We start from the raw sequence: 23,182 nt of genomic DNA, 5'->3' as shown, positions 1-23,182 counted from the left end.
GGGAAAAAAGCATTTGTTTAATAGTCTTCCTCCAATATGTTTTCTCTGATGACCTAAACGCAAAATAACAAATATAATATAATAACACACATTCTTTGACATTATTTTCCTGTTAATACACAATTCCTCTATTTCTCGTTGTCTCCAGATAACCGGTTGTTGGAGAAGTCTGATCTTCAGGTTGTTTTTTCTGAACATCTCCATACCGAGAAATATGAGCAGCAGAACCGACATGACCTCAGGTGCTCATGGGAAAACTTTCTCCATCACTTCTGACTCAAACCACGGAATATAGAGCTCTGTGCCTGAAATATTGAGTTTAGTGACATCTTTTCTAATCCGTTTTAACGTATTAAAAAAAAAAAAAAAAGAGAAAACATGTTGAGAGAAGAGCATTGTGTGAAGAGGGAGACAATGATGAATTATGGCATAGTGAATACAAAAACATAACATGATATGTGTGTGTGTGTGTGTGTGTGTGTGTAGTCCGGTCCTCGGGGGCGGTCGCAGTGATTCCCTGCAGCAGGAAATGGCTCAGATGAGAATTAAACATCAAGAGGAGCTGACGGAGCTGCACAAGAAACGAGGAGAGGTGAACATCAGCTCTGCTAAACCACAGCACTTACACATTTACATATCAGCCTCTTCAGCATTCAGAAGCCTGACCCTTCCAAGATTTACATTCAGTGTTTAGAGTGTTTAGATCAACTTCCAAAAGCAATAATAGCATTACAATCAGTCATAATCTTTCTTCTCAATTAGAAATTTCCTCTGTCTGGCATTTTTTGTATATTTAATCATTTTTGTAAAAGCAGATTTAGGCAAGTTGCTGTTTATATATATATATATATATATATATATATATATATATAACGAAAATGACTTTATTTTAAAACCAAATCTGTTATGATTTACTGAAACCAAAAGCATTAAAAAAATGCTTGAAATAAAATAAACTTTAATAAAAAAAAAGTAAGGCTTTTGTGTAGTTTACCTTGAAGTACTAAAATTAAATAATAAAAAATAAATGCTTTTTTTTTTTAAAGCTAGTAAAATTACAGAATTGCTAAAACTTTAAGCAGAATTATTTAAATATTTATAAAGACTATGACTGTACAAGCAATTGACAACTGTTATTTAAGTATTATTTAAGTGCTATTATAAAATACTCTAATGGTTTGAATTATATATTTTCAGTTTATTCATTTTTTAAAGAATTCTGTTATGTGCTTTTGTCATAATTACTGGTTTTTATTTTTTTATATTTAGCTTTATACGCATTTATTTAAAACAAAGTCATAAAAATGACAAAAACAAGACTACTCAAATGTTAACTCCAGTTAAATTTAAAACATAAGATCTAAAAATCAAAAAGTGAATTCAAAATATAAACAGCAACTATAGTAGTATATGAATAATGTTGCCAATGAAAATCTCTTGTCTTTGTGTTTGTGCAGTTGGCCCAGAGCGTGATTGAACTCAACAACCAGATTCAGCAGAAAGACAAAGAGATCCAGAGTAATGAAGCCAAGTGAGTTCTGTGTGTGTGTGTGTGTGTGTGTGTGTGTGTGTGTGTGTGTCTCCAGTGTGTGAATGTTTCATGTTTCTTGTGTGTGTGTTGTCAGGATGCAGGACTATCAGCAGCAGATCTCTCATCTGGAAGGAGAATGTCGCGATCTGCGCAATTCTCTGGCCGATCTGGAACGAGCCAATCAGACGCTGCGAGACGAGTACGATGCCCTGCAGATCACGTTCAGCGCCCTGGAGGAGAAACTACGGAAAACCACAGAGGACAATCAGGAGCTGGTGACACGCTGGATGTCCGAGAAAGCACAGGAAGCCAACAAACTCAACGCTGAGAACGAGAAGGACTCCAGGTCAGCTTGATATTGCTCTGTTTGTGTCAATACGACACTCTTTCTCTTGCATCAGCTTTAACTTTATAACAATAGGAGCTCATCGTGTCTGTAAACGGCCCATATATGGGCGTCGTTAACGGCTCATTTGTGTGTGAGCCTAACACTCCCCATCTTGCTGATTAATTATCAGTCCTCAAGGCTTGTTTAAAAACAATTGAAATGTGTGATTGACCATCTATGCTGAAAAAAGGCACTCATTTCCTGAGTCTCCATGCAGAAATGAGCTCATTATAAGTCTTCTCCTGATTGGTTGTTTGAAACGGTCTGAGAGATTGATTAGAGTTTAATTGAGTGTGTAAACTGTTTAATTGGTTGATGTGGTTGCAGGCGCAGACAGGCGAAGCTTCAGAAGGAGCTGGCAGACGCAGCGAAGGAACCTCTTCCCATAGAGCCGTGAGTTTGTGTTTGGAGGCTTTTCTTCTGGGTTCAGTGAGTTTGGTTGAGGTTTGAGATGATCAAGGCTTTGTAATTCACGGTCTGTCGGTGGAAAACCTGGCAATTTTAACCTTTTGATTTACAATGATGGAAATTTCTGTAGGAAAAGTATAGTGTTATTTTATTGTCGTTTTTTTACTGTCTATGAGGGCATATTGTAAACGTATAATCCTTTTTTTTCTAACATTATTGAGTGTCTTATAACCTGAAGCCCTGGTTATTTTCAATAGCTGTTTGGAGTCATGTTAAATTATTCTGAAATCTCACTGGGTGCTGTTTTCTGGCTGGTCTAGAGATGATGACATTGAGGTTCTCTCAGAGGATGCTGGGAAGGGAGCGGGTGGAGCAGGTGAAACGTCACCGAGCAGACAGAGGAGTCGCACACCCAGGTAAACACACACTCAGTTTCAGACGTCACCACACATGCTCTTTTCTAAATGCAGTAGCTAATGTTGTGTGTGTTTCTCAGCAGACGAGTGTCTCAGCCTCCTGCTGCTGGACTCCTGGACTCCATCTCTAATATCTTCATGTACGTCTCAGTCTGTGTGTATGGACACAAGGTTCTTTTCATCTTCAGATGCAGAACACTATTATCCTAAGATGTGCATCTCGTGTTTGTGTGTGAATGGTGTGTGTGTGTCTCATTCTACACTCTCTCTGTGTCTGCAGCTTGTCTGATTCTGTCCAACCTGGTTTCGTCCCATCTGACTCCAGGTGATGCACACTGTGGTGTCAGGGTGTGTGTGTGTGTGTGTGTGTGTATGAAGTGAATCTGTGCTGATGTGAACCCAGAAGCATGCTAACAGAATATGTCAGTAGGGCTGTAAAAAAAAGGGATAAAATCTGGCTAGAAATCCTGAATTGGAAGTGAACTCCGGTTTTTTCTCCACTCACCACACCTGTGTGAGAGCCTCTAGAACCATGAAATATTGAATTGTCATGCTAAACCTTGTTTCGATGTATTAACGTGCTTGATGTTTGGTCTTTGAGATGGCGTCTTGCAGGTAAGTGGACACACCAAGCATCTTTGAGCTTCAAGTGAAGAGGTGATCTCTTGGTTCAGTTAGAGGCTGCACGTGTCTTTTGTGCCAGTGTTGTATATTTGAGCAGAGAAACCTCATCTGTTAATGCACTCAAAATACTTGTGCATCAGGGGTGGCCAAGCTTTAATTCGGGATGGCTCTGGTCACCCATGAGCACCACGTAGCTACGCCCCTGATTGTGGGTAACTGCTCTGAACACTTCCTGTTCCTCGTGTGTGTAGTGCCCTGCAGGATGCTACTCTCTTTTTGGATAGTTTTGTGACCATTGCAGACTGCCTGTTGCTCTGTGTGTAGTTGTGTGTTAGTTTTGGCTGGGTGGGTGGTTTGCCCGCTGAAATGGTGATCTGGTATGCATTGCTATGTCTTTTGTTTTGGATTGACTAATTGAGCGAATTATTAGCACACTTCAGTAACTATATTTAATAAGGCTTTCAGTGTGACACTGAATGTGGTCTTAAGCTAAGAAATTTGCTTTGCAAACATGGAGACAAACCCTTTTTGTTAAATAAAACATGCATATATTTGCATGTAAAAATTGCAATTAATATATAATGCACAGTCTTCAACATATCAAAAAAAGAGCAAATTTTGGTTTTAGGACAAATTCGAAATGTTGCTCCACCTCAAATTGATGTTTTTATCGAGAGAAAAACCGAGAAATCGTTTCTCTGTATGTACTGTACATGTGGATGAATTGACAAAGTGGACTTGACTTTATATAAAGGTGGATGGATGCATAAAATTTTATTGCATTTTACAAGAGTTGTCCTTTTCTTTCATGTGTTAAGTCACAATCACATTTTTAATGACTCAATTTAATTGCAATTTACTTTTGGTAGTTTAAGCACATCATCAAAATATGGACATTTTGCTTTTTATCATTTAAATTGAACATGCATAATTTATATATAAAAAAAAAAGAATTGACATTTTTAAATTGGCTTTATTTTTTTGGTTTGTATTTTGCACATTATTCAAATAAAATCTCTTAAAACATTCATCATCCAACCACATTTTTGTGTCGATGAGATGAGTTTTTCAGTTCTCAAATGTTGCCATGCTAAAATCAATGTCACCGTTTCAGTCATGCACTTCTAAATGCTTCAGTCCATGAATGACCCTCTTTATGAAGATGGCCTGTTTTGCAAGAAACATGAGACCGTAAGCTCCTCCATAACGAGTTCAGCTCAGTCCGTGTGACCCATGCACTTTCTCTCCCTCAGAAGACGTCGCTCTGTGAACTCGTTCGGCTCGTCTCCAGAAAGTGCAGAGGTGCCGTCGGCCTGCGCTGATGTCAGAGTTCCCTCCACTGCGCTGCACGTCTTCGTGAGTGTTGCTTTACAAATATGTTGATCTTCAAAGGTCAATGTGATTTTAAAAGATCTGAAATCCAGGTCTCCTCTCAGTCCTTCCGCCCCTCCCAGCAGCCCCTCTTCATTTTTACCCAGCATGCTCTAGTTGTGCATTGTGGCATGTGATACTTTGGATGTTTTTGGAGATTAGGAGTCTCTTCGAGAACCAAGTGAGACCTCGACAGTGGCGTCCAACAGAACAACACAAAGGAGGGCTGGACAGGAGGAGAATGTTAAAATTGGTGCATGATCTCAAGTTTTCAAGCTGAGACCTTTTAAAACCAGCTCAAAACCAGCTCTTTTTTTTTTTTTTTTTTTACTAGTTCTACTTTAAAGTGGATGGGAGCAAATTATTTGGCTAATAAGCTCTAATAGCACTGTATTTTATTTGAGTTTAAAATGAACCCTCTGCTAAATAAATTTCTTTATTTTTTACTAGTTCTCATTACTTCAACACAAAGGATGTAACTGTTTTAATTTCTCATATTTAGTTTTTAGTCTCTATCAAGTCCCGATTTGATGAATTGCGTGGGAGTCAATTTGACCCACAACACAAAACCCAGATTCTAAACAAGCCTGAAACAATGTTTAATTGAAGTCTCTAAAAGCGGAGCGCTCAAACCTGTAATGTATGTGTGTAGGATGCTCATGATGGAGAAGTGAACGCCGTGAGGTTCAGTCCCGGTTCCCGTCTGCTTGCCACGGGAGGAATGGACCGCAGGGTGAAGCTCTGGGAGGTCGTTTCTGGTACGGTATATCTATATCATGCACCGTTTCAGCAGGGTTCAAAGGTCAGTGATGAGATGTAAAAGGTCCGAAGCCTTCGTCTCCTTCCAGTCCTTCTGTTCCTCCCAGCAGCCTCGCTTCATCTTTCTCCAGCTTGCTCTAGTCGTGCATCGCTGGTTCGGTGTGGCCGCTGATATTATGGATGTCTCTGCTGTATATTTAAAGTCTTCTAGAGCACAAGACGACTTGATAACAGCCGTGTCAAACAGTAACCTCACACACAGGAGGGCTGGACTGAAGGAGAACGTCTGACAGGCTCATGATCTCAAGTTTTCAAGCTGAGACCTTCAGTCGTTTCAATGAGGAAATTGACCAAGTTGTGCTTTATGCCAGCTCTGTTTCACAAGAAACCACAGTTTCTGTGTCCTCCTGAAATAAAGACGCAGTAGATGTTCAGGTGTGTGTGTGTGTGGTTTGAGGACGACTTTATTTGTTTCTCCAGGGCGATGTGAACCTAAAGGTGCGCTGACGGGCAGTAATGCTGGAATCACCAGCATAGAGTTCGACAGTGCGGTGAGTTATTCTGTCTACATTACAATATGCAAACTTTAAATAAGGATGCAGTTACTAATAAAAGAGAGTAAGTCAGATAGTCTTAACCTAGAGTCCTGTGATTTTCGGGATGCAGAAACCAGAAGGATTTAAGGGAACCCACTATGTACTGCATAAAAGTGAAGGATTTTGGTGTAGATTCAGGTCCAGTTTTAATTTATTATTTTTTTATGAATGAGTGTTCAAGCATTTAATTTGATAAACTGTTAAATACACACTCAAACTCTTATGTTCTTTACTAAAAACCAGCGAACCAAGTTTGGTTTCAACTTAATTATGCCAGAAATTTCACTAAAGTTTTTATTTTATTTTTTAATTTTTTTTTTTTTTTTTTTAAGGTGTCCTTGTTGCAGAGTAATTATGTATTGAAGTACTGAGTAGTATTAATTAACCGCATGTGTTTACTGTATGATTTGGCTTAGTGTTGCTTGCACTACGCATAATTTATTAATTATATATAGTAATTATTATAGTAATTTTTAGCGTAATTTATTATAATGGTAACGAGGACACCTTAAAAATTAAGTGTTACCTAATATTCTCTTAATGGATAAGGGATTTTTAAGTTTTCACTTGATTTTACATTTTAGAAGTGGTGTTTTTTTTTTTTTTTTTTTTTTTTTTTTTTTTTTTTTTTAATTCAGTTGACTACACATGACTTGATTTGTTAATTTATGTATCTCTAAAACAGAACCCAGAAAACAAGTGGAAAACAGAATTTTGGAAATAATAAAAAGTATTTCATGGGGCCCTAGTAACCCCAGTAACTGATTTTGACAATTTTATATATCTTTTGTTATTTATGCATATATTTTGTCATAGTTTTCATAAATGGATGACCTCAAAGATATGATGGATATGGACTAAAAAGCCACAAATCCTTAAATTATTTGAAGTAGAAAGTCTGGCTATATGATGAACTACATGTAATGCACATCTTACCAAATCTCCACCAGTGAAGTGTGTGTTCCTGTGGTGACTGACAGCAGTGTGTTTGTGCTCCGCAGGGCTCGTCTCTGTTGGCTGCGTCCAATGATTTTGCCAGCAGAATCTGGACGGTTGATGACTACAGACTGCGGGTGAGGATTTCACTGAAGACACAGCCGTGCATGCACGAGTAGTTTAGTCTAAATGCACACTTTGCTGGAAATGTTATGAAGGTTTAAAGTCATTGACCATCTCTTATTCATGGATTTAATTATAGATGGTTTTAGTCTTTAAATGCATAAATTATCACATTTTGCTAATTGCATGCATGCAAGTCTAGCTTGGTTTTCTCTAAATTAAAACCACAGCTGGAGATCATTTATGGTCCTGGGATTCACTGACAAATCAAGCTTGATTCAAGTTGGCTCAGAGGTCAGTGATGTGATGTAAAAGGGCTGATGTCCAGGTCTCCTTCACGTCCCCTCGTCCCTCCCAGCCAGCTCTTCTAATGTTCCCAGCATGCTCTAGTTGTGCAGCCCTGGTCTGATGTGGCGGCTGATATAATGGATGTTTCTGCTGAATAAGAGTCTCTATAGAGAATCCAGTGAGACTCTGACAGAAACATCCCACAGAAACACAAACCCAGGAGGGCCGGACTGAAGGAGCCTGGTCAGCTGATCTCAAAAATCATACTGAGACCTGAATCTGTGTTCAACTCGATCTCATTTTCTGCTAGAAATGACTGGCCTCAATTTAGTTGCATATGCATTTAATTGTTTTCTTTATTTGTCAAGCACACCCTCACAGGACACAGCGGGAAGGTTTTATCCGCTCGGTTTCTCCTCGATAACACTCGGATTGTCTCTGGCAGCTACGATCGAACGCTCAAGCTCTGGGATTTACGCAGCAAAGTCTGTAAGAGACTCTGAGTTGCTGTCCTTGCTGCTTAATGACCAGTGCATGAATGAGATGCTCAATGGGGCTTGTAAAAGATGTTCAGAAATCTTTGTACATTTCTGGGTGACAAACTAAATATTAATGTTAATGCTTAATTAAATGCTTAATAAAAAAACTATCAAATTTGAGGAATGCTAGTTTAATATTACATAGAATTGGGAATGTCAATGATTAATTGGTGGTCGAGCAGGACAGATACTAGTGTAATTCATTCTTACAACTTGTTAATTCATTCCAACGAATTATCAATTTGTGGCCACTGTCCACGTTTCATTTGTTCTCTAGAAAACCCATGGTTTATTTCAAATGAGGGAACAAATTCTTAATAAATGGTCAGAAAATTATTTGTTGCCCCGGTAAGAGATACAAAAACGGTGATTTAAAAGTGCGCGACAATAAAATAACCAGTGAAATTTGAAGGTGAGACAGTGAAGTTTTAGGGGAATATAGAAATATTAAATATTAGGAAAATCTGCGTATGGTTTTAAATGTATCCGCATGACTCCAAAAGCATGGTCATGGTGTAACACATGCCTGCTAACCCATTATTTCTCTTCTAAACAAAGCTTTGTGTCATACTCCTTGATTTGTTTTAAAATGCAATAGGAATTCAATTCAATTAGGAATGAGTGTAATCAACCCAAACATAACTACGGCTGACATCCCTCATTTGAATAAACATTAAATATTAGTCCATTTTTCAACTTAATGCATCAGAATTTCAAAAGAAAATTTAAAAAGTTACTAAATATTAAAATATGAATTTACATTTGTTTATTGTAGCTGTATTTTAATAACATTTTAAATATTAGTTTAATTGAATTTTAATTTAAGAGTTTAACAGTTAGTTAATTCAAATAAGACATATTTAAGTTCCTATTAACTGCATTAAGATTAGGTTTTAATATCTCCTATAATAAAACAACCAGTCAACCGTCCTTGAACGGTAATGTTTTTAAGAATTCTCTTAAAAAAAATTTTTAAATCTTGCTGCTCAATCTTTTGATTGGTAGTGTGTGTGTGTATAATATTAAATAACATATGTAAATGTTATTGTAGTTGACCAGTTTATCAAAGTTATTTTTCAGAATTAAATACAAGTTGCTTTTAAATGTCTCGAAGTATCAACCTAATAAGACCGATAAATAAAACTCTTTCTCAGGCATGAAGACTGTGTTCGCTGGCTCTAGCTGTAATGACATCGTCTGCACGGAGCAGTGTGTGATGAGCGGACACTTTGATAAGAAAGTTCGTTTCTGGGACATCAGGTGAGTCAGGATTTGTCTGAGTTGGGTTGCACTGCTCCAATACTTCCATCTCAGATCACTAATGTTTGTGGTGTTTAGGTCAGAGAGTATCGTTCATGAGCTGGAGCTGCTGGGACGTGTCACGTCTCTGGACCTCAATCACGACCGGACCGAGCTGCTGAGCTGCTCTCGTGACGATCTGGTAAAGATCATCGACCTGCGCTGTAATGCAGTGCGACAGACGTTTAAGTGCGTGGCTCACACTTTCATTTTATCATGCACTGAACTTGAAATGCACTGATTTCTAATAAAAATGCTCGTGTTTGTATTACTCCTGTGTTTCTGCAGGGCTCAAGGTTTCAAGTGTGGTTCAGACTTCACCAGGGTCACGTTCAGGTGAGAGCAACAAAGTGCATTTTTTTTTTTTTTTGAAATGCAAATAAAGTTTCGCAAAAAAGGAACACAAATTGAGAGTGGCTGATAACTGCAGTTGGAAGAAAACTAGATCAAATTTACCGTCCCTCCCATAGACTATGCATTTGAAACACCCTTGCGTTAATGTTTATTTTTATTAAACATCAGTTGTGTAAAAAGGATCCATTGCTTTTATTGTACTTTTAAACATTCAAATCCACAAGCTTTTATTTTTGTTGACGTCACAGTTGCATTTAAATAAGTTCCATCAGCTGAAACCTCATTAATCACCAGACTGCATCGGTTTCACTCCTTTCTGATCTGTGTTTGTGTTTTCAGTCCTGATGGGAGTTACGTAGCGGCCGGTTCTGCAGACGGTGTTCTGTACATCTGGAACGTTTTAACAGGGAAACTAGACAAAACCCTTGATAAGGGTCACAGGTGAGCAGGGCTCAGGATGAGCTGCGGTTGTGTTGTAAAAGATGATGTCCTCTATACTGCTTATCAATCTGAGTCCGATTGAGACACAGAATATTTATGAACAGGATCACGCTTTTGGGTTTATCACCGTGTAAATGGGGAAATGGTAAGTGCACTGCATTGTGGGATACAATCACACTTTTCAGGTTGTATACTGCACATTTTAGCAGGTGATCTGGGTATTATTACATGTACACAACAAATTCACATACTGTGTCTCTGTGAGTCTTAAGAGTCAAAAAGATCAGTCTGAAGGGATCCTTCACCCAAAAATGAGCATTCTCTCACTTAATACAAATTCTGTCACTTGTCTCTTTAAATAAGCCTTGGTCTTAAAGTCATAAAATCATGGCATTAAATGTTGCATGCACTTGAGTATTTTTTTTCCTACACAATTTTTTTTTTTGGTACAAATCTAAAGTCTTTGATCAAAATACATTGTGAAATTGAAGGTATGAAGTGTTGTTTTGAGAAACTGAACAAAATGAAGTTTATGCTTTAAAACAGGAGCCAATATCTGTCGGTGGGGAATGAGAACTTGTTTTACTGTCTTTCTGTCCTGTTTGTAGTTCTGCCATAAATTCGGTGTCCTGGTCTCCGTCGGGCACGTATGTGGCCAGCGTTGAGAAAGGCAGCAAGGCCGTGCTTTGGTCTGACATGTGACTCTGCAGCGACTGGATGAAATGGACTGTGAAGATGGAAGGAAAGTCCCACTGGCCTCTTGAACTACCTTTCCCACAATGCCATCTGTTTGGCTATCGGTGTACGTGTGCTGCCTGCCTGTATGATCGCACAGCACCGTACACGTACATATTTATATCAGCCTTCATGTACTGTCTGTCTCTAACACACTCAATGTGAGATGGAAATTACACGGGTGACTCTCACCGTCCTACACGACTCGTACTGTTTGTTTTAACATGGCTTTAAATAGTGTTTACTGTCAGAGTTTATGCTTTTGCCTTTATACAGGCCATTAAGGTGTGTGTGTGTGTGTGTGTGTGTGTGTGTGTATTTTGAATGCTGCTCGAGTTGAGCTCTATGGATGGTACTGGTCAATATTTCTCCTAGAGTTCTGGAAATCCCAGATCTCCCCATGAATAAAATGCATTTATTGAGCAGGAACCCAATTTTATTTTGGATTAATCTCACACATTAATGTTGTCTTATTCTATTGACATTTTGTGATATTAAAACAGATTGAACCTTCTTTTTTTTAATTGCAGTGCAACAATGACATTGTTTTGAATGGAAAAATAAGTTGGCAGTAACAATCATCCTTTCACTGAAGTGTTTTATTAAAATCTGCATACATTAAAGCCAGCGCGACTGCCATTAAGTTATAACTTTTTTTTTTTTTTTTGATTACAATTTATTTGATATTTCTTTCCATAAAGTAATTTCAAACTGCACCCATAATAAAAATTTTGCTGGCAAATGTGATAAAAAAAAATTATTTCACTATATAGAAAGTTTTCCAAAAACAGCTTTAATTTTCTTTCTGCAAAATGTCATTTCTTTTTAATTTTGGGGTGCAATATGAATTAAACTTTTTGAGAGCTTTACCCATCGACTCCTGTTGCTGTCAGGAGAAATCAGCTGATTAATAGGTGTCCGTTCAGTAGAGAAAATAATTTATAAACCATAGTTCAGCTAGACACCATATTTAATTTTGCACAAATGAAAATGAGACTGTCAATTATTCTGGCCAATCATATCACTCTTTGTCCTAAGCCCCTCCCCTTGGATCCAAGATGAGCATATGTGTGATGCTGAATGAATGCAGTAAGATAAGTGTGTTTTAGTGAAGAAAGTGATGCTCTGTTCTTTATTTTTATTTAATCCGCTGCACACAAGCTCATATCCTAACACTGTTTTCTCTGAGCATGAAGTCTGTTTCAAATACTGTATCAAACTCTATGCAGACACCCTTCTTGAGCTGTTTTGCAAACGAAAACTAATGCACTTTTGATTCATCCTGATGCAAGCAGCAGATCCGGTGATGCTCGCACTTAAAAAGACTGCAATGCACCATCATACTCAACCAAACACTAGAACTGATGTTTAAGACCCTTGTGCCCCCTTGCACTCAACGCTGTAGTCTGTCGAGGTGCCTAACAAGTGCACTTGGTTTCAGATTTTGAGTGGAGGGGACTCCACTCTTTACAGATGACTTATGGGTGTGGCTGTTTAGCTCCACCCCTTTGATCCATTTGTGGGTGTGGCTGTTTAGCTCCACCCCTTTGATCCATTTGTGGGTGTGGCTGTTTAGCTCCACCCCTTTGATCCATTTGTGGGTGTGGCTGTTTAGCTACGCCCTCTCTGATGCATTTGTGGGTGGGGTTGAGAGTGGGAGCTGGCTTAAACGGACTGTGGAAGATAATTGTTGCTGATGTATATGAGGTTTCTGTATATGGCTGCTTAAAGTTTGCACACCATAAAATGAATGGGACGTTACTTTCATTCATCTTTGTCTTTTTTTAACCTGGAAAACTTGCATGAGTGACACATTTATCTTTCCTAGCATCCTCAGAGAGCTCGGCTGAGGTTTCTCGGACCTCTGTGTAAATGAGATGAGAACGATAAGAGGGTCTTTTCTCTGGGTGTATAATCCCAGGAGCTGACATCAGCTCTCAGACTGCTGAGATTGACAACACGCTCTTAAATCGCAGGCCACAGACACCTGCTGATGATCTTTCTTTAATCACCCACAGACATGCATTATGTAATGGTTCGTTCCAATCCTGTGTTCTGATTGGTCAGTGCAGTGTACTGGTAAGAGACCAACTAATAACCTAAGTTGACACCACTAGATCTAGTAAAAGATGCGGCACATCAGAATTATTCAGGAGTTAATGTTTTTCTCATTTTCTGTGACATTTTCAGTCAATGTGTTCAGATGAAACATGGGTAAAACCTTACAAGACTACAGTAGTGAACAAATTATCAGTTAAAATACTTGAAGCTTTTATTACATGTTGCTTTAACATGGCTTTTGCATTTTGGCTTTAGTTTTGTTAAATAAATGTGATATGTCATGTGTTGTTGTTCATCTGAGGTACTATTTTTCCAAAGGCCAGATAATTGGTTATTTCCTGATACAGAAATGCATGGAATTCAATAAAGTTATCCAAATTTTTTCACATGATTTTGGCCACCAATGTATGTTACTTGAACTACTCTTGTAAACTAATGTAAGGTCCACATTGAGATCGGCTCTGTATGAACTGACCCTTCACCTTCAAAGAAACCTCCTTCAGTCCTCAGAGCCCACATAATCTGTGTAAGGTTATTATACTTAATAATAATAGCACGTGTGCTGGAAGAATGATGTTCCTGTCAGTGTCTTTATATGCGTGTGATTGGATTAGTTGTGCATCTTCATTACCTCTGCAAGCCAGAGACGCTAATCTCACTGACAGGAAAGAGCCGAACCGCGGGGAACGAACGGCGAGCAGTGGGCGGAGTCACAGCTTACAAATACTGGCCCTGGAAACCAGCGTCCACTTACACTTTAACTGAAGCCACACACAACACTACAACAACAGACAGACAGACAGACAGGTGAGTGAGTGCACCATCACAGCTCTCATACATGTAGAACAGACAGGACTACAGGAGAGGAACACACACACACAATCACTACATACTATACACACCTTTGTGTGTGTGTGTGTGTGTGGTGATGGATATTATTTTTATTATTATAGTTTATCAAGTGAGTCTGCAGTCTTTTTGTTACAATCTTTTTTTTGACATCTTATAGCAAATATATAGTATTATAACAGATAACAGATATATATATATATATTGGTGCCGTGACCCGGACAGATAATATTATCATTTTGATTAAAGTCCTATAAATAATATATAATAGTATTTATGGAGAAAGGTATTTAAATATAAATATTCATTAGATATGTTATCATTATTATTATTATTATTATTATTACTATTTTTTATAGTTTTTAATAAAGTGAGTCTGCAGCCAATATTAGAATTTTCAGTCAAATTGGATATTAGACATTTTATAAGTAACACATTTATAGAAATAATTATGAAGATGATGATTATAGCTTTTTTATAAAATGAATCTGCAATCAGTATTAGAATTTTAGAACTATATATAGTATTAGAAATATATAGTAGTAATTTTAAATATTATTATTATTTGATTTATAGCATTTTTATAAAATTAATTTGCAGTCAGTATTAGAATTTTAGAACTATATAGTTTAAGATATTATTATTAATTTCTTCTTCATAATAGTTTTTAAGAATATTTATTAAAAGTAGTGAACATCTTAAATAATACTTATAACATGATGACGATTATATAAATGTAGTTATTAATAATAATAATTATTATTATTATTATTAATAGTTATAATATAATAACTGGTGATAGATAGATTACAGTAAAGCTGTGGTTGTGTTTGTGTTGAGCTGTTACTTTAGTGTTGAGTCATCGGCTCAGAGCTGAAACTGCTGATGTGTGTGTGTGTGTGTGTGTGTGTGTGTGTGAGATTACAGATACACATTTACTACTCATAGCCACATGATTTCAACATTGAGAATATTCACATACACAGCCTTTCTGTAGCAGGTCATGGGAAAACAAGGATTGATCAAAATGCAATGAAAGTCATCATTTTGAACTGGAGCATCTGTCAAATGCAGAAATGTATGAAGTGTGTTTTGATCATCAATTTTTCTGTTTCTGCTCCAGCAGACAGAATGAGTCCCAAACGCATCATCTACAAGAAACTCTCCAGAGACAAATCTGTGAGTGTCTGTCCATCCATTCGCTTTCGTTTGTGTTCATATTTCATGTCATTGTGTCCTTCTGTTCTGTTTTGTGTAATTATGTGTCTGTGTTGTGTACATCATAAGTTATGTGTTAGTCATCAGTGATTGGTTAACGGTGTGTGTGATGTCATAGGTGGGCGTGTACATGGGGAAACGGGATTTCGTGGATCATTGTGATTTTGTTGATCCTGTTGGTGAGTCTTTTATTGGTAACATGACATGTATATAAAATAGTTTTTAGTAAGCCGTTATTGTCTGTGTGTGTCTGTGTGTGTGTGTATTTTCATTTACTCATAAACCCCCAATTGGTAGTGGAAACCATGTTTTTAGAAAGAAATAATAAAATCACATAATCAATGCCGTTTACCACAATGCAAAACATTTTATATGATTTTAACGCTGTGAAGCCAGATAAATGAAATGAGTCTGAAAAAGACATTTTTTTGAAACGGAAGAATTTATTGAGCCTTTAGACAAAATATTAAATCTAATCTTGAAATATCATTTTCGTTAAGTATCATATTTGATCCATTAGGCATTTATGACTCATATAATCTGATAAAGTGAGAATAAAGAGGAAAAACAGCTCACTTTTATTAAATAATATGCAATTTGCTTCAGAGGCTGATATTTATAAGTACAAAAAGTGATGAAAAAAACTCGGAGAGGCCCTAATTTGCATGATACAGTGGACTTTATTGGGTTAAATGAATCTAAATTCCCTGATTTCTCTCTCTTGTGTGTGTCAGATGGTGTTGTGCTGGTGGACCCCGAGCAGGTGAAAGGAAAGAAAGGTGAGACAGGTTCACAGACAGATGTCAGTGTGCAGCTGTGTGGATGAGTTAGTCTGTATTCGTCTGCTCTAGTGTATGTCATGCTGTCCTGTACGTTCCGCTACGGTCGGGAGGATATGGACGTGATGGGGATGGTGTTTCGCAGGGATATCTTCCTGTGCTCTCGACAGGTCTATCCTCCTCTGCAGGACAAGGAGCGCAGCGTTCATACCAAAGTACAGGAGAAGATCCTGCGCAAACTTGGAGACAACGCATACCCCTTCTTCTTTGAGGTGAGAGTCGTTCAGGGACGCTTTTATAAATGAGAACAGCACAAGAATTGAACTTTTACTTGAAGTGTTGTGATTTCTGAAAACGCTTGTTTTCTCTCAGTTTCCAGATAACCTGCCGTGTTCAGTGTGTCTGCAGCCAGGGCCCACAGATGTAGGAAAGGTAAACATCGCAATCATCACATTCAGGGATCTGATAACATTGTGTTTTATTACACATTTACATCTTTTACATTTCAATTTTAGATAGAGTTTTAGCAGTTTTGTTCTGTTTGTGATTTTTATATATATATATATACACATTTTAAAATGTCATTTTTTAAAATTATATATAATTTTTAATTTAATTTAATTTTTAATTAATTTTTTAAATTATATATATATCTCCTCCATTTAAATCTATTTATTTTAATCCATTTTTTTCTTATTTATTTATTTTCCATTGTTTTGTTTTTTTTCATTTATTTATATACATATAAAACTCACACACATGCTTTTAGATATAGTTAACTGTAATAACTGTGTGATTTTGTGTGATTAATTGGAAAATGTATAAATGTATGTATTTGTGCAGCATTGTGCAGTGGAGTTTGAGGTGAAGGCGTTTTGTGCAGAAAATCAAGATGAAAAAGCCCAAAAGAGGTTAGAAAATTCACAGGCACACACTGTTTTTTACCAGACCAAAATAAGACCACCTAAAAGAACAGAACCAGACCAGAACAAGACCAGGTCATTGCAAAATACAAACTGTATGACAGAGTCCTGCATTGTGAAAAGAAATTGCCTAAAAAATGTCTTACCTAATTGGGAGATAAAGAATTCGGCTTTTTCTAAATATTGACCTGCTCAAGTAATCAGCATCACACAGTTAGTAATAGACAAGTATTGTACTTAATTCGAGCGGTGTTATCTCTTTATATAAAGAAGTATGGCCAACTTCATCTGCATGCATACAGCAGTATATGTAATGCAATATACTATATATGTAATGCAGTGTACTATATAGCAAATCTCAAATGATGATTTTTTTTAATTGTCACAAAAAGTGAACTATATCATCGCCCAGGTCTAATCTGCAAAATGCAACTATAAAGCATGTAGATATTAGAATATTATTAGCATTTACGTTGTGATGCTCTGTAAAGCTGCTGTAAAGACCGTGTTGATGTGGTCTTGAGGGTCCTGAGACCACAACTCCAGCTCTCTACACGATGTGTTTCTGCAGGAGCTCGGTCCGGCTGGCCATCAGAAAGATCCAGTACGCTCCAGATACTGGAGGAGCGGCTCCATCGGCCGACACCACCTGTGAATTCATCATGTCTGATAAACCGCTGCACATGCGTGTCAGTCTGGAGAAAGAGGTGAGACGTCCTGCATCATATCTACAGGCTCTTTTGACATCAGCAATCACAACCACGAATAAACTTATAGGTTATACCATAAATAAAAGTATTGAGTATTGTCGATTGTTACAGACGTATTACCACGGAGAGGAGATCAACATCAGCGTGGACATCGACAACAGCTCCAACAGGAACGTGAAGGACTTGTCAGTCTCGGGTATGTGAAGACTTGTCACTCTAAAACGGATGAGAAAGTGTGCTTTCAGTGAGTTACGGAGTGTTTTTCTGTTTCTCTGTGACAGTGGAGCAGGTCACCAATGTGGTGCTTTACTCAAATGACAAGTACATCAAAACTGTGGCCTACGAGGATACCATGTGAGTACAAACACACCGTTCTTATGAGGAGAGGCGGAGTTTGTGATGTCACAGTGATGTCACATCCTCTTGACATAATAAATGAGCACACAGCATAGCATAAGCATAAAAACTGTGTAAATAAACAAGAATAAAATTATATTATAAAATATATTCAAATAGATAAAAAGTTTGAAATTGTAATAACTTTTCACAATATTGCACAATATTTTTTTTGTATTTTATATACATATATATATATATATATATATATATATATATATATATATATATATATATTACACATGCTACCATTCAAAAGGGGTCCAGATGATTTCTTAAAATTATTTAATACTTTCATTCAAGGATGCATTCAAATCAAAAGTGTCAGTAAAGGCTTTTATAATGTTACAAAAGGTTTCTATTTCATATACATGTAAATGCTGTTCTTTTGAGCTTTCTATTCATCTGTGGATCCTGAAAAATAGAAATCTATCACAGTTTTCACAAAAATATTGTGCGGCACAACTGTTTTCAACTGATGATAATCAGAAATGTTTCTTAAGCAGTAAATCATCATATTAGAATGATTTCTGAAGATCATGTGACACTGAAGACTGTGCGTCACAGAAATAAATTACATTTAATTAAGATCAATTCTCATAGAAAAAAGGTATTTTTAACTGTAGTAATATTACAGTATTTACTGTGTTTTTGGTCAGATAAATAATGGGCATTAGAGACTTTTCTCATACTGCCAACAAATGCTTTTTACGTTGTGAAGCACATCTCTGATGTTTGAAAGTACTCACTAGGTTCAAATGTAACATGCTTTGTGATGTCACTGCCAGTTATGTATCATTGTTTTGTAACGTTTGTGCTCTGTTTCTGATGTCACAGGGACACAGTGTCGTCTGGGACGAGTCTGAAGAAGGTTTACACTCTCTGTCCTCTGCTGGACAATAACCGTGAGAGACTGGGACTGGCTCTGGATGGGAAACTAAAGCACGAGGACACTAACCTGGCCTCCTCCAGCGTGTGAGTGTGGATCATTCAGCACCTATACACTATAAAAATGTATTATGTAAATAAAAGTAATTTCAGCCTTTCCACTTGAAAATGTCATGTTTAATTTAATGTGAGCCTACTTACTAACAATTTTCTTTTTTTAAATTACTTTTTTTGTTTTTTATTGTACGTGGATGATCTAAGACCCTAAATATCCATAGAGGAAAATTTCACCCCAAAACTAAAATTAGCTGAAAATGTCCTCATCGTCAGGTCATCCAAGATGAGTTTGTTTCTTCATCAGATTGGGCGAAATGTAGCATTGCATCAGTGTCTCATCAATGGATGATGCTCTTCAGTGAATGGGTGCCGTCAGAATGAGAGTCCATACACTAGAATAATCCACAAACATCTCAGTGCTCTGGGTTATTGTGATGTTTTTATCAGCTGTTTGGACTCTCATTCTGACGGCACCCATTCACTGCAGAGCATCCATTGATGAGACACTGATGCAATGCTACATTTCTCCAAACCTGACGAAGAAACAAACTCATCCTGATCTTGAATAGCCTAATTTGAACTATTTCTTTAATATTCTGTGCAGTGTAAAGGATGAAGTGCTGAAGGAGATTCTGGGAATGTTGGTTGCTTATAGGGTGGTGGTGAAGTGTAATGCAGCCGGGTGAGTGAGCATGAGCTGTTTTGAGTTTAGGTTCATACATATGCTAACCTAACTCATATCTGGTTGTTAGAGAAGATGCTAATGACTCTGTTTCTGCTCTCTTACAGCATCGTTGGATCCAGGTGAGTGTTGAATCCAGAAGAAGTTGTCTAGACTGTGAGTGTGTACGTTTGTAAGATGTGATCGTGTGTGTTTCAGTGAGGTTGCTGTGGAGGTTCCCTTTAAACTCATGCATCCCAAACCTGATCCAGGTGAGCTGATTATACAGCGGTTCTCTTTCATCATAGAACCTCGGTTTTTTAACCTAACATAAATTAAATTAAATGCACATACATAGCACTACAGAACATGGTGCAAATTCCACTCACATAACTTACATTAACAGTAATTAATAACCAGATGTTCATCCACCTAGCACCTAGTTCTAAACTCAGAAAAATGTATATAAGTGCTCATAACATATTAAGTGCCAGTGTTATATTAGTATAACTGAGCTATTACTATAGCTTTTTAATTGGTAAAAAATACTTTTTTGATTTGAGTTGATTCATTAGTATTTTCTATTTAAAGTTTAGTTTTTATTCATTTTTATATCAGTATTATTTATTTTAATGCATCAAGTTAAACTAAGTGAAAATGTGAGAAGCTGGCTTTGCAACTAGATGAAATCAAATTAATTCATTCAATTTTCAACAAAAAATGTAAATTGAGATTTATACATCATCCGAAAGCTGATAAATAATCTTTCCATTGATGTGTGGTTTGTTAGGAGGACAATATTTAGGAGAGGTACAACTATTTGTAAATCTGGAATCTGAGGGAGCAAAAAAAATATATTGAGGAAATCTTTAAATTTGTCCAAATGAAGTTCTTAGCAATGCATAATACTAATCACAAATTAATTTTGATATATTTACAGTAGGAAATTTACAAAATATCTTTATGAACATGATCTTTACTTAATATCCTGAAGATGTTTGGCATAAAAGAAAAATTGATAATTTTGACCCACACAATGTATTGTTGGCTATTGCTACAAATATACCTGTGCTACTGATGACTGCTTTCTTGCTCCAGAGTCACATATAACACTCTTATTTTCCTGCTTTGAAGCAATCTGTGTTGTATAAAGCACTATAGAAACAAATGTGACTCGACTGAATGTTTTCTCTTTTCTCCCTGTTCTCCTCGTCCTAAAGAGAGGTAAGCCACAGTTATATTTTCCATTGTGATTGTCCATTATCTGGGTGTATATTCAGTGGGGTTCATGTGATCTTATGCTGTATGTTCTGTTATAGAGTAGCCTCTTTATAGAGTCCTCGTGCCTCTGATTCCACGTGTTCGATGCACAATGTGTGGCGTTCACTTCCCTGTCTTTCATCTGCAACAACGCACACACTCTTGAGACGATAAATGATCAGCTTTAGTTCATGGGAGGGAAAGTTGAGAGCGTGAGGATCGCTGATATCAGTGTCCCATCTCTTGTGTGGAGCGTTGTTCTTTCAGTAAATCTGTTGTTAGTGTTCAATAGAAACTGTACTCTCACATCAGAAAAGGGGTGTGTGTCGTCGACATAAAACACCTTTGTTCCTGATTTCAGCTTTACTGTTCCTCTTCCTCTTCACATCTTTGATTCTATCGGCATTGATTGAGTTTCTTGTCTGTCTTTTTGTGTGTTTAGTGAAGACACAGTTGACCTGGTGTTCGAGGAGTTTAAACGCTCATATCTGAAAGGAGTCATCGGCGACGATGATGAATCTCCGGCTGAGCCTTGAGAGCCTTCTCTATGGAGTGTGCACATGTTTGAGTGTTTTGCGCAGACAGACTCGTGCGTATAAAGATGCATGTTGAGAGTATGTAGATGTGCACTAATGTAAGCCAGGAGAGAAAAAACAATTGGCCAAATCAGCATATATTCACTGCAAATAATTATGTGTATTGTAGTAAACCTGAACAACGCTGCTAAATATTTGCATTTTGATTCAAAAGAACCAAAAAAAAAGCTTTCCTAAAATGTATGAAATTATTATTCCAAGTATGATCTTAGTTTAAAAGCCTGCTTCTTTGTATACTCAGATTTTAACTAGATTTCAGTAAGGATAAACTGATATATAGTGCATTTTATTTGTCACGAATGGATGTATTGCATAGAAATTTAGAGGCAAATTCTGTTATTTTCCCTGTAAATGCTTTGAAATAAAACACTTTGTGACAGCAGAACATCTGGGTTTACATGATCTCTGTACCAAAATTGCCCTGTAACATATAAAGTGGTAAAGTCTTGTAAAATAAGTTTAAATAACCAAGGATTCTCATGACCTACTTAGCAGACTACAGTTAACATACGCATTTAGTGTGCTACTTCTTATGGCAGCGATCCAGAGATAAACTCAAACCTGTTTACCTTTAGTAATCTGAGTTTCAGTTGAGGAGTATTCCTTGTTCCTTTAACAATAATACATGTATTTTAATGTTTATTTGAGTATTGTGTTGTTCATATATTAGTACTGCAGATTTCAGTAATGTTTTTCATTTTTATATATTTTAGTAATTATATTACTTCAACTCATTACAATCAAATTTAGTCACTTAAAAGGTGTTAAGTTCGGATGCTGCCTTAGTAGACATTACAATCAAGACAGATCACTAGGTTTTGGAACAGTGTTGTTGCATTTGAAAAATTCCAAATGGAATATTCAAATAAAAATGGCTACATTGTTCACTGATACTTCCTGAGGATTTTGCTGCTTAACGTGCATCAAGGTCTGACCTGATTTGTTCAGATGGTTGGAAAACAGTCAAAAATAGGAGTCTGATTAGTAGTTTACAATTTATTGGAAATAGAAAGGTAATCAATACACAGAACATAAGCATGAATATGTTATGTTGTGTCATATTGTTACATGGTCACTGCTAAAATTCACAGCACCAAGGACAACATTATTTTGGGTGGGTCCCCTCTTCCCCTGACGCATATAGGCAACACCATGAGAGGTTTCCCAACATAAAATTGTGTCTGAATAATCCATACTCAAAAAGATATAAGCCCAAAGTATGAGACTATTATTCTCTCTCAAACAGGTGTTTAACACTTCAACTGTGCAAGACAACACCTCTCTTTCTTTGCCTTTCAAATCCTTCTCTCTGCTCAGCTATCCTGAGACGCACATACATGCACCGGCCCACCCAGTTTCCCTGTTCTCATTCTCATTTTCACTCTTATTCACAATGTGTGTCTACTGAATAGCTAGAAGGATGATTTAACAGCTGATTGATGCATTCCTGCTTATTTTTTAAACAAACATCCGGCTGAAACCATGTCTGCCAACCCGACTGATTCCTATCGCTGTGAATTGTTGGGTCATAATACAGCAAATGCACTGTTAAATAAACACCGCACATATCCACCTGGAGAACTAATTCATTCCAAGGATGAAAAAGAGAAGGCTCTGCTTTCAGCCGAAGGTTTGCTTCTACATACAAACTACATAAAGTTGTTTTAAAATAGAATCTACATGAAATATGGGATATTATTGAAACAATAGAAGTTTTGGGGTTGAGGTTGAGAGGTGGATCATTTTAGACTTTGGTTAAGAGTTTAGGGTGTAGTTAGAAGTTTGGGTAAAAGTTAAGAATGTTGTGTGTAGGATAAAATTAGGAGTCCAGGGAGTTTATAAAAGATTAGGTTTGGAATGTTGGGTGTAGGTCTGAGGTGTAGATTAAAGTTTGGATGAAGTTTTAGAATGTTGAGTGGTTTAGACAGATTAGGGTGCAGGCCTAGGGAGTTGATAAAAGTTAATGTTTAGAATTT

At 37.0% G+C, this 23,182-nt stretch overlaps 2 protein-coding genes and 3 non-coding genes across 12 annotated transcripts in view; all 5 read left to right on the top strand.

Moving 5' to 3' along the window:
- The window catches only part of LOC132107677 (autophagy-related protein 16-like), a 13,217-nt gene extending 2,220 nt beyond the window's left edge, over window positions 1–10,997 (top strand). Inside the window, exons 3-20 of one of the 8 annotated variants that reach the window (XM_059513810.1) lie at window positions 149–242; window positions 487–592; window positions 1,458–1,531; window positions 1,626–1,877; window positions 2,247–2,312; window positions 2,648–2,743; window positions 2,827–2,883; window positions 3,024–3,068; window positions 4,624–4,723; window positions 5,391–5,496; window positions 5,978–6,048; window positions 7,095–7,166; window positions 7,809–7,929; window positions 9,134–9,239; window positions 9,318–9,467; window positions 9,567–9,614; window positions 9,972–10,073; window positions 10,682–10,997. In XM_059513810.1, the coding sequence (XP_059369793.1) occupies window positions 149–242; window positions 487–592; window positions 1,458–1,531; window positions 1,626–1,877; window positions 2,247–2,312; window positions 2,648–2,743; window positions 2,827–2,883; window positions 3,024–3,068; window positions 4,624–4,723; window positions 5,391–5,496; window positions 5,978–6,048; window positions 7,095–7,166; window positions 7,809–7,929; window positions 9,134–9,239; window positions 9,318–9,467; window positions 9,567–9,614; window positions 9,972–10,073; window positions 10,682–10,775 (1,760 nt within the window). In that variant the 3' untranslated portion in view covers window positions 10,776–10,997. Of the gene's footprint in view, window positions 1–148; window positions 243–486; window positions 593–1,457; window positions 1,532–1,625; window positions 1,878–2,246; window positions 2,313–2,647; window positions 2,744–2,823; window positions 2,884–3,023; window positions 3,069–4,620; window positions 4,724–5,390; window positions 5,497–5,977; window positions 6,049–7,094; window positions 7,167–7,808; window positions 7,930–9,133; window positions 9,240–9,317; window positions 9,468–9,566; window positions 9,615–9,971; window positions 10,074–10,681 lie in introns of all 8 variants that reach the window. The other 7 variants (XM_059513809.1, XM_059513808.1, XM_059513806.1 and 4 more) reach the window with 7 other exon arrangements.
- Window positions 4,759–5,022, top strand: LOC132108551 (small Cajal body-specific RNA 6). The gene has a single exon (XR_009424477.1). It is a non-coding gene; the product is annotated as a small Cajal body-specific RNA 6 (non-coding RNA).
- On the top strand, window positions 5,540–5,821 carry LOC132108549 (small Cajal body-specific RNA 6). Its single transcript, XR_009424475.1, has one exon. It is a non-coding gene; the product is annotated as a small Cajal body-specific RNA 6 (non-coding RNA).
- Window positions 7,446–7,714, top strand: LOC132108550 (small Cajal body-specific RNA 6). Its single transcript, XR_009424476.1, has one exon. It is a non-coding gene; the product is annotated as a small Cajal body-specific RNA 6 (non-coding RNA).
- Window positions 10,998–13,582: 2,585 nt separating the features above from the next.
- LOC132107676 (S-arrestin-like) lies at window positions 13,583–21,591 on the top strand. The gene is made up of 17 exons (XM_059513805.1): window positions 13,583–13,672; window positions 14,842–14,897; window positions 15,055–15,115; window positions 15,671–15,715; window positions 15,788–15,987; window positions 16,088–16,147; window positions 16,559–16,626; window positions 17,210–17,345; window positions 17,460–17,544; window positions 17,630–17,702; window positions 18,582–18,719; window positions 19,294–19,371; window positions 19,479–19,493; window positions 19,570–19,622; window positions 20,571–20,574; window positions 21,053–21,164; window positions 21,196–21,591. Exons 2-16 carry the CDS (start codon window positions 14,850–14,852, stop codon window positions 21,144–21,146), a joined length of 1,158 nt encoding a protein of 385 aa, XP_059369788.1. The 5' UTR covers window positions 13,583–13,672; window positions 14,842–14,849; the 3' UTR covers window positions 21,147–21,164; window positions 21,196–21,591.
- Window positions 21,592–23,182: the final 1,591 nt, after the last annotated feature.

This window comes from Carassius carassius, chromosome 28 (assembly GCF_963082965.1).
Source record: "Carassius carassius chromosome 28, fCarCar2.1, whole genome shotgun sequence".
NCBI lineage: Eukaryota > Metazoa > Chordata > Actinopteri > Cypriniformes > Cyprinidae > Carassius > Carassius carassius.
This window is presented reverse-complemented; position numbering and strand designations above follow the sequence as displayed.

What these genes read in the sequence shown, in the direction of transcription:
- LOC132107676 (XM_059513805.1), top strand. Translation starts at nt 14,850, where the DNA reads ATGAGTCCCAAACGCATCATCTACAAGAAACTCTCCAGAGACAAATCT. An exon ending in GTGGCCTACGAGGATACCAT is followed by an intron (nt 17,703 to 18,581) that starts GTGAGTACAAAC and finishes CTGATGTCACAG; the next exon opens with GGACACAGTGTCGTCTGGGA. An exon ending in AACCTGGCCTCCTCCAGCGT is followed by an intron (nt 18,720 to 19,293) that starts GTGAGTGTGGAT and finishes TATTCTGTGCAG; the next exon opens with TGTAAAGGATGAAGTGCTGA.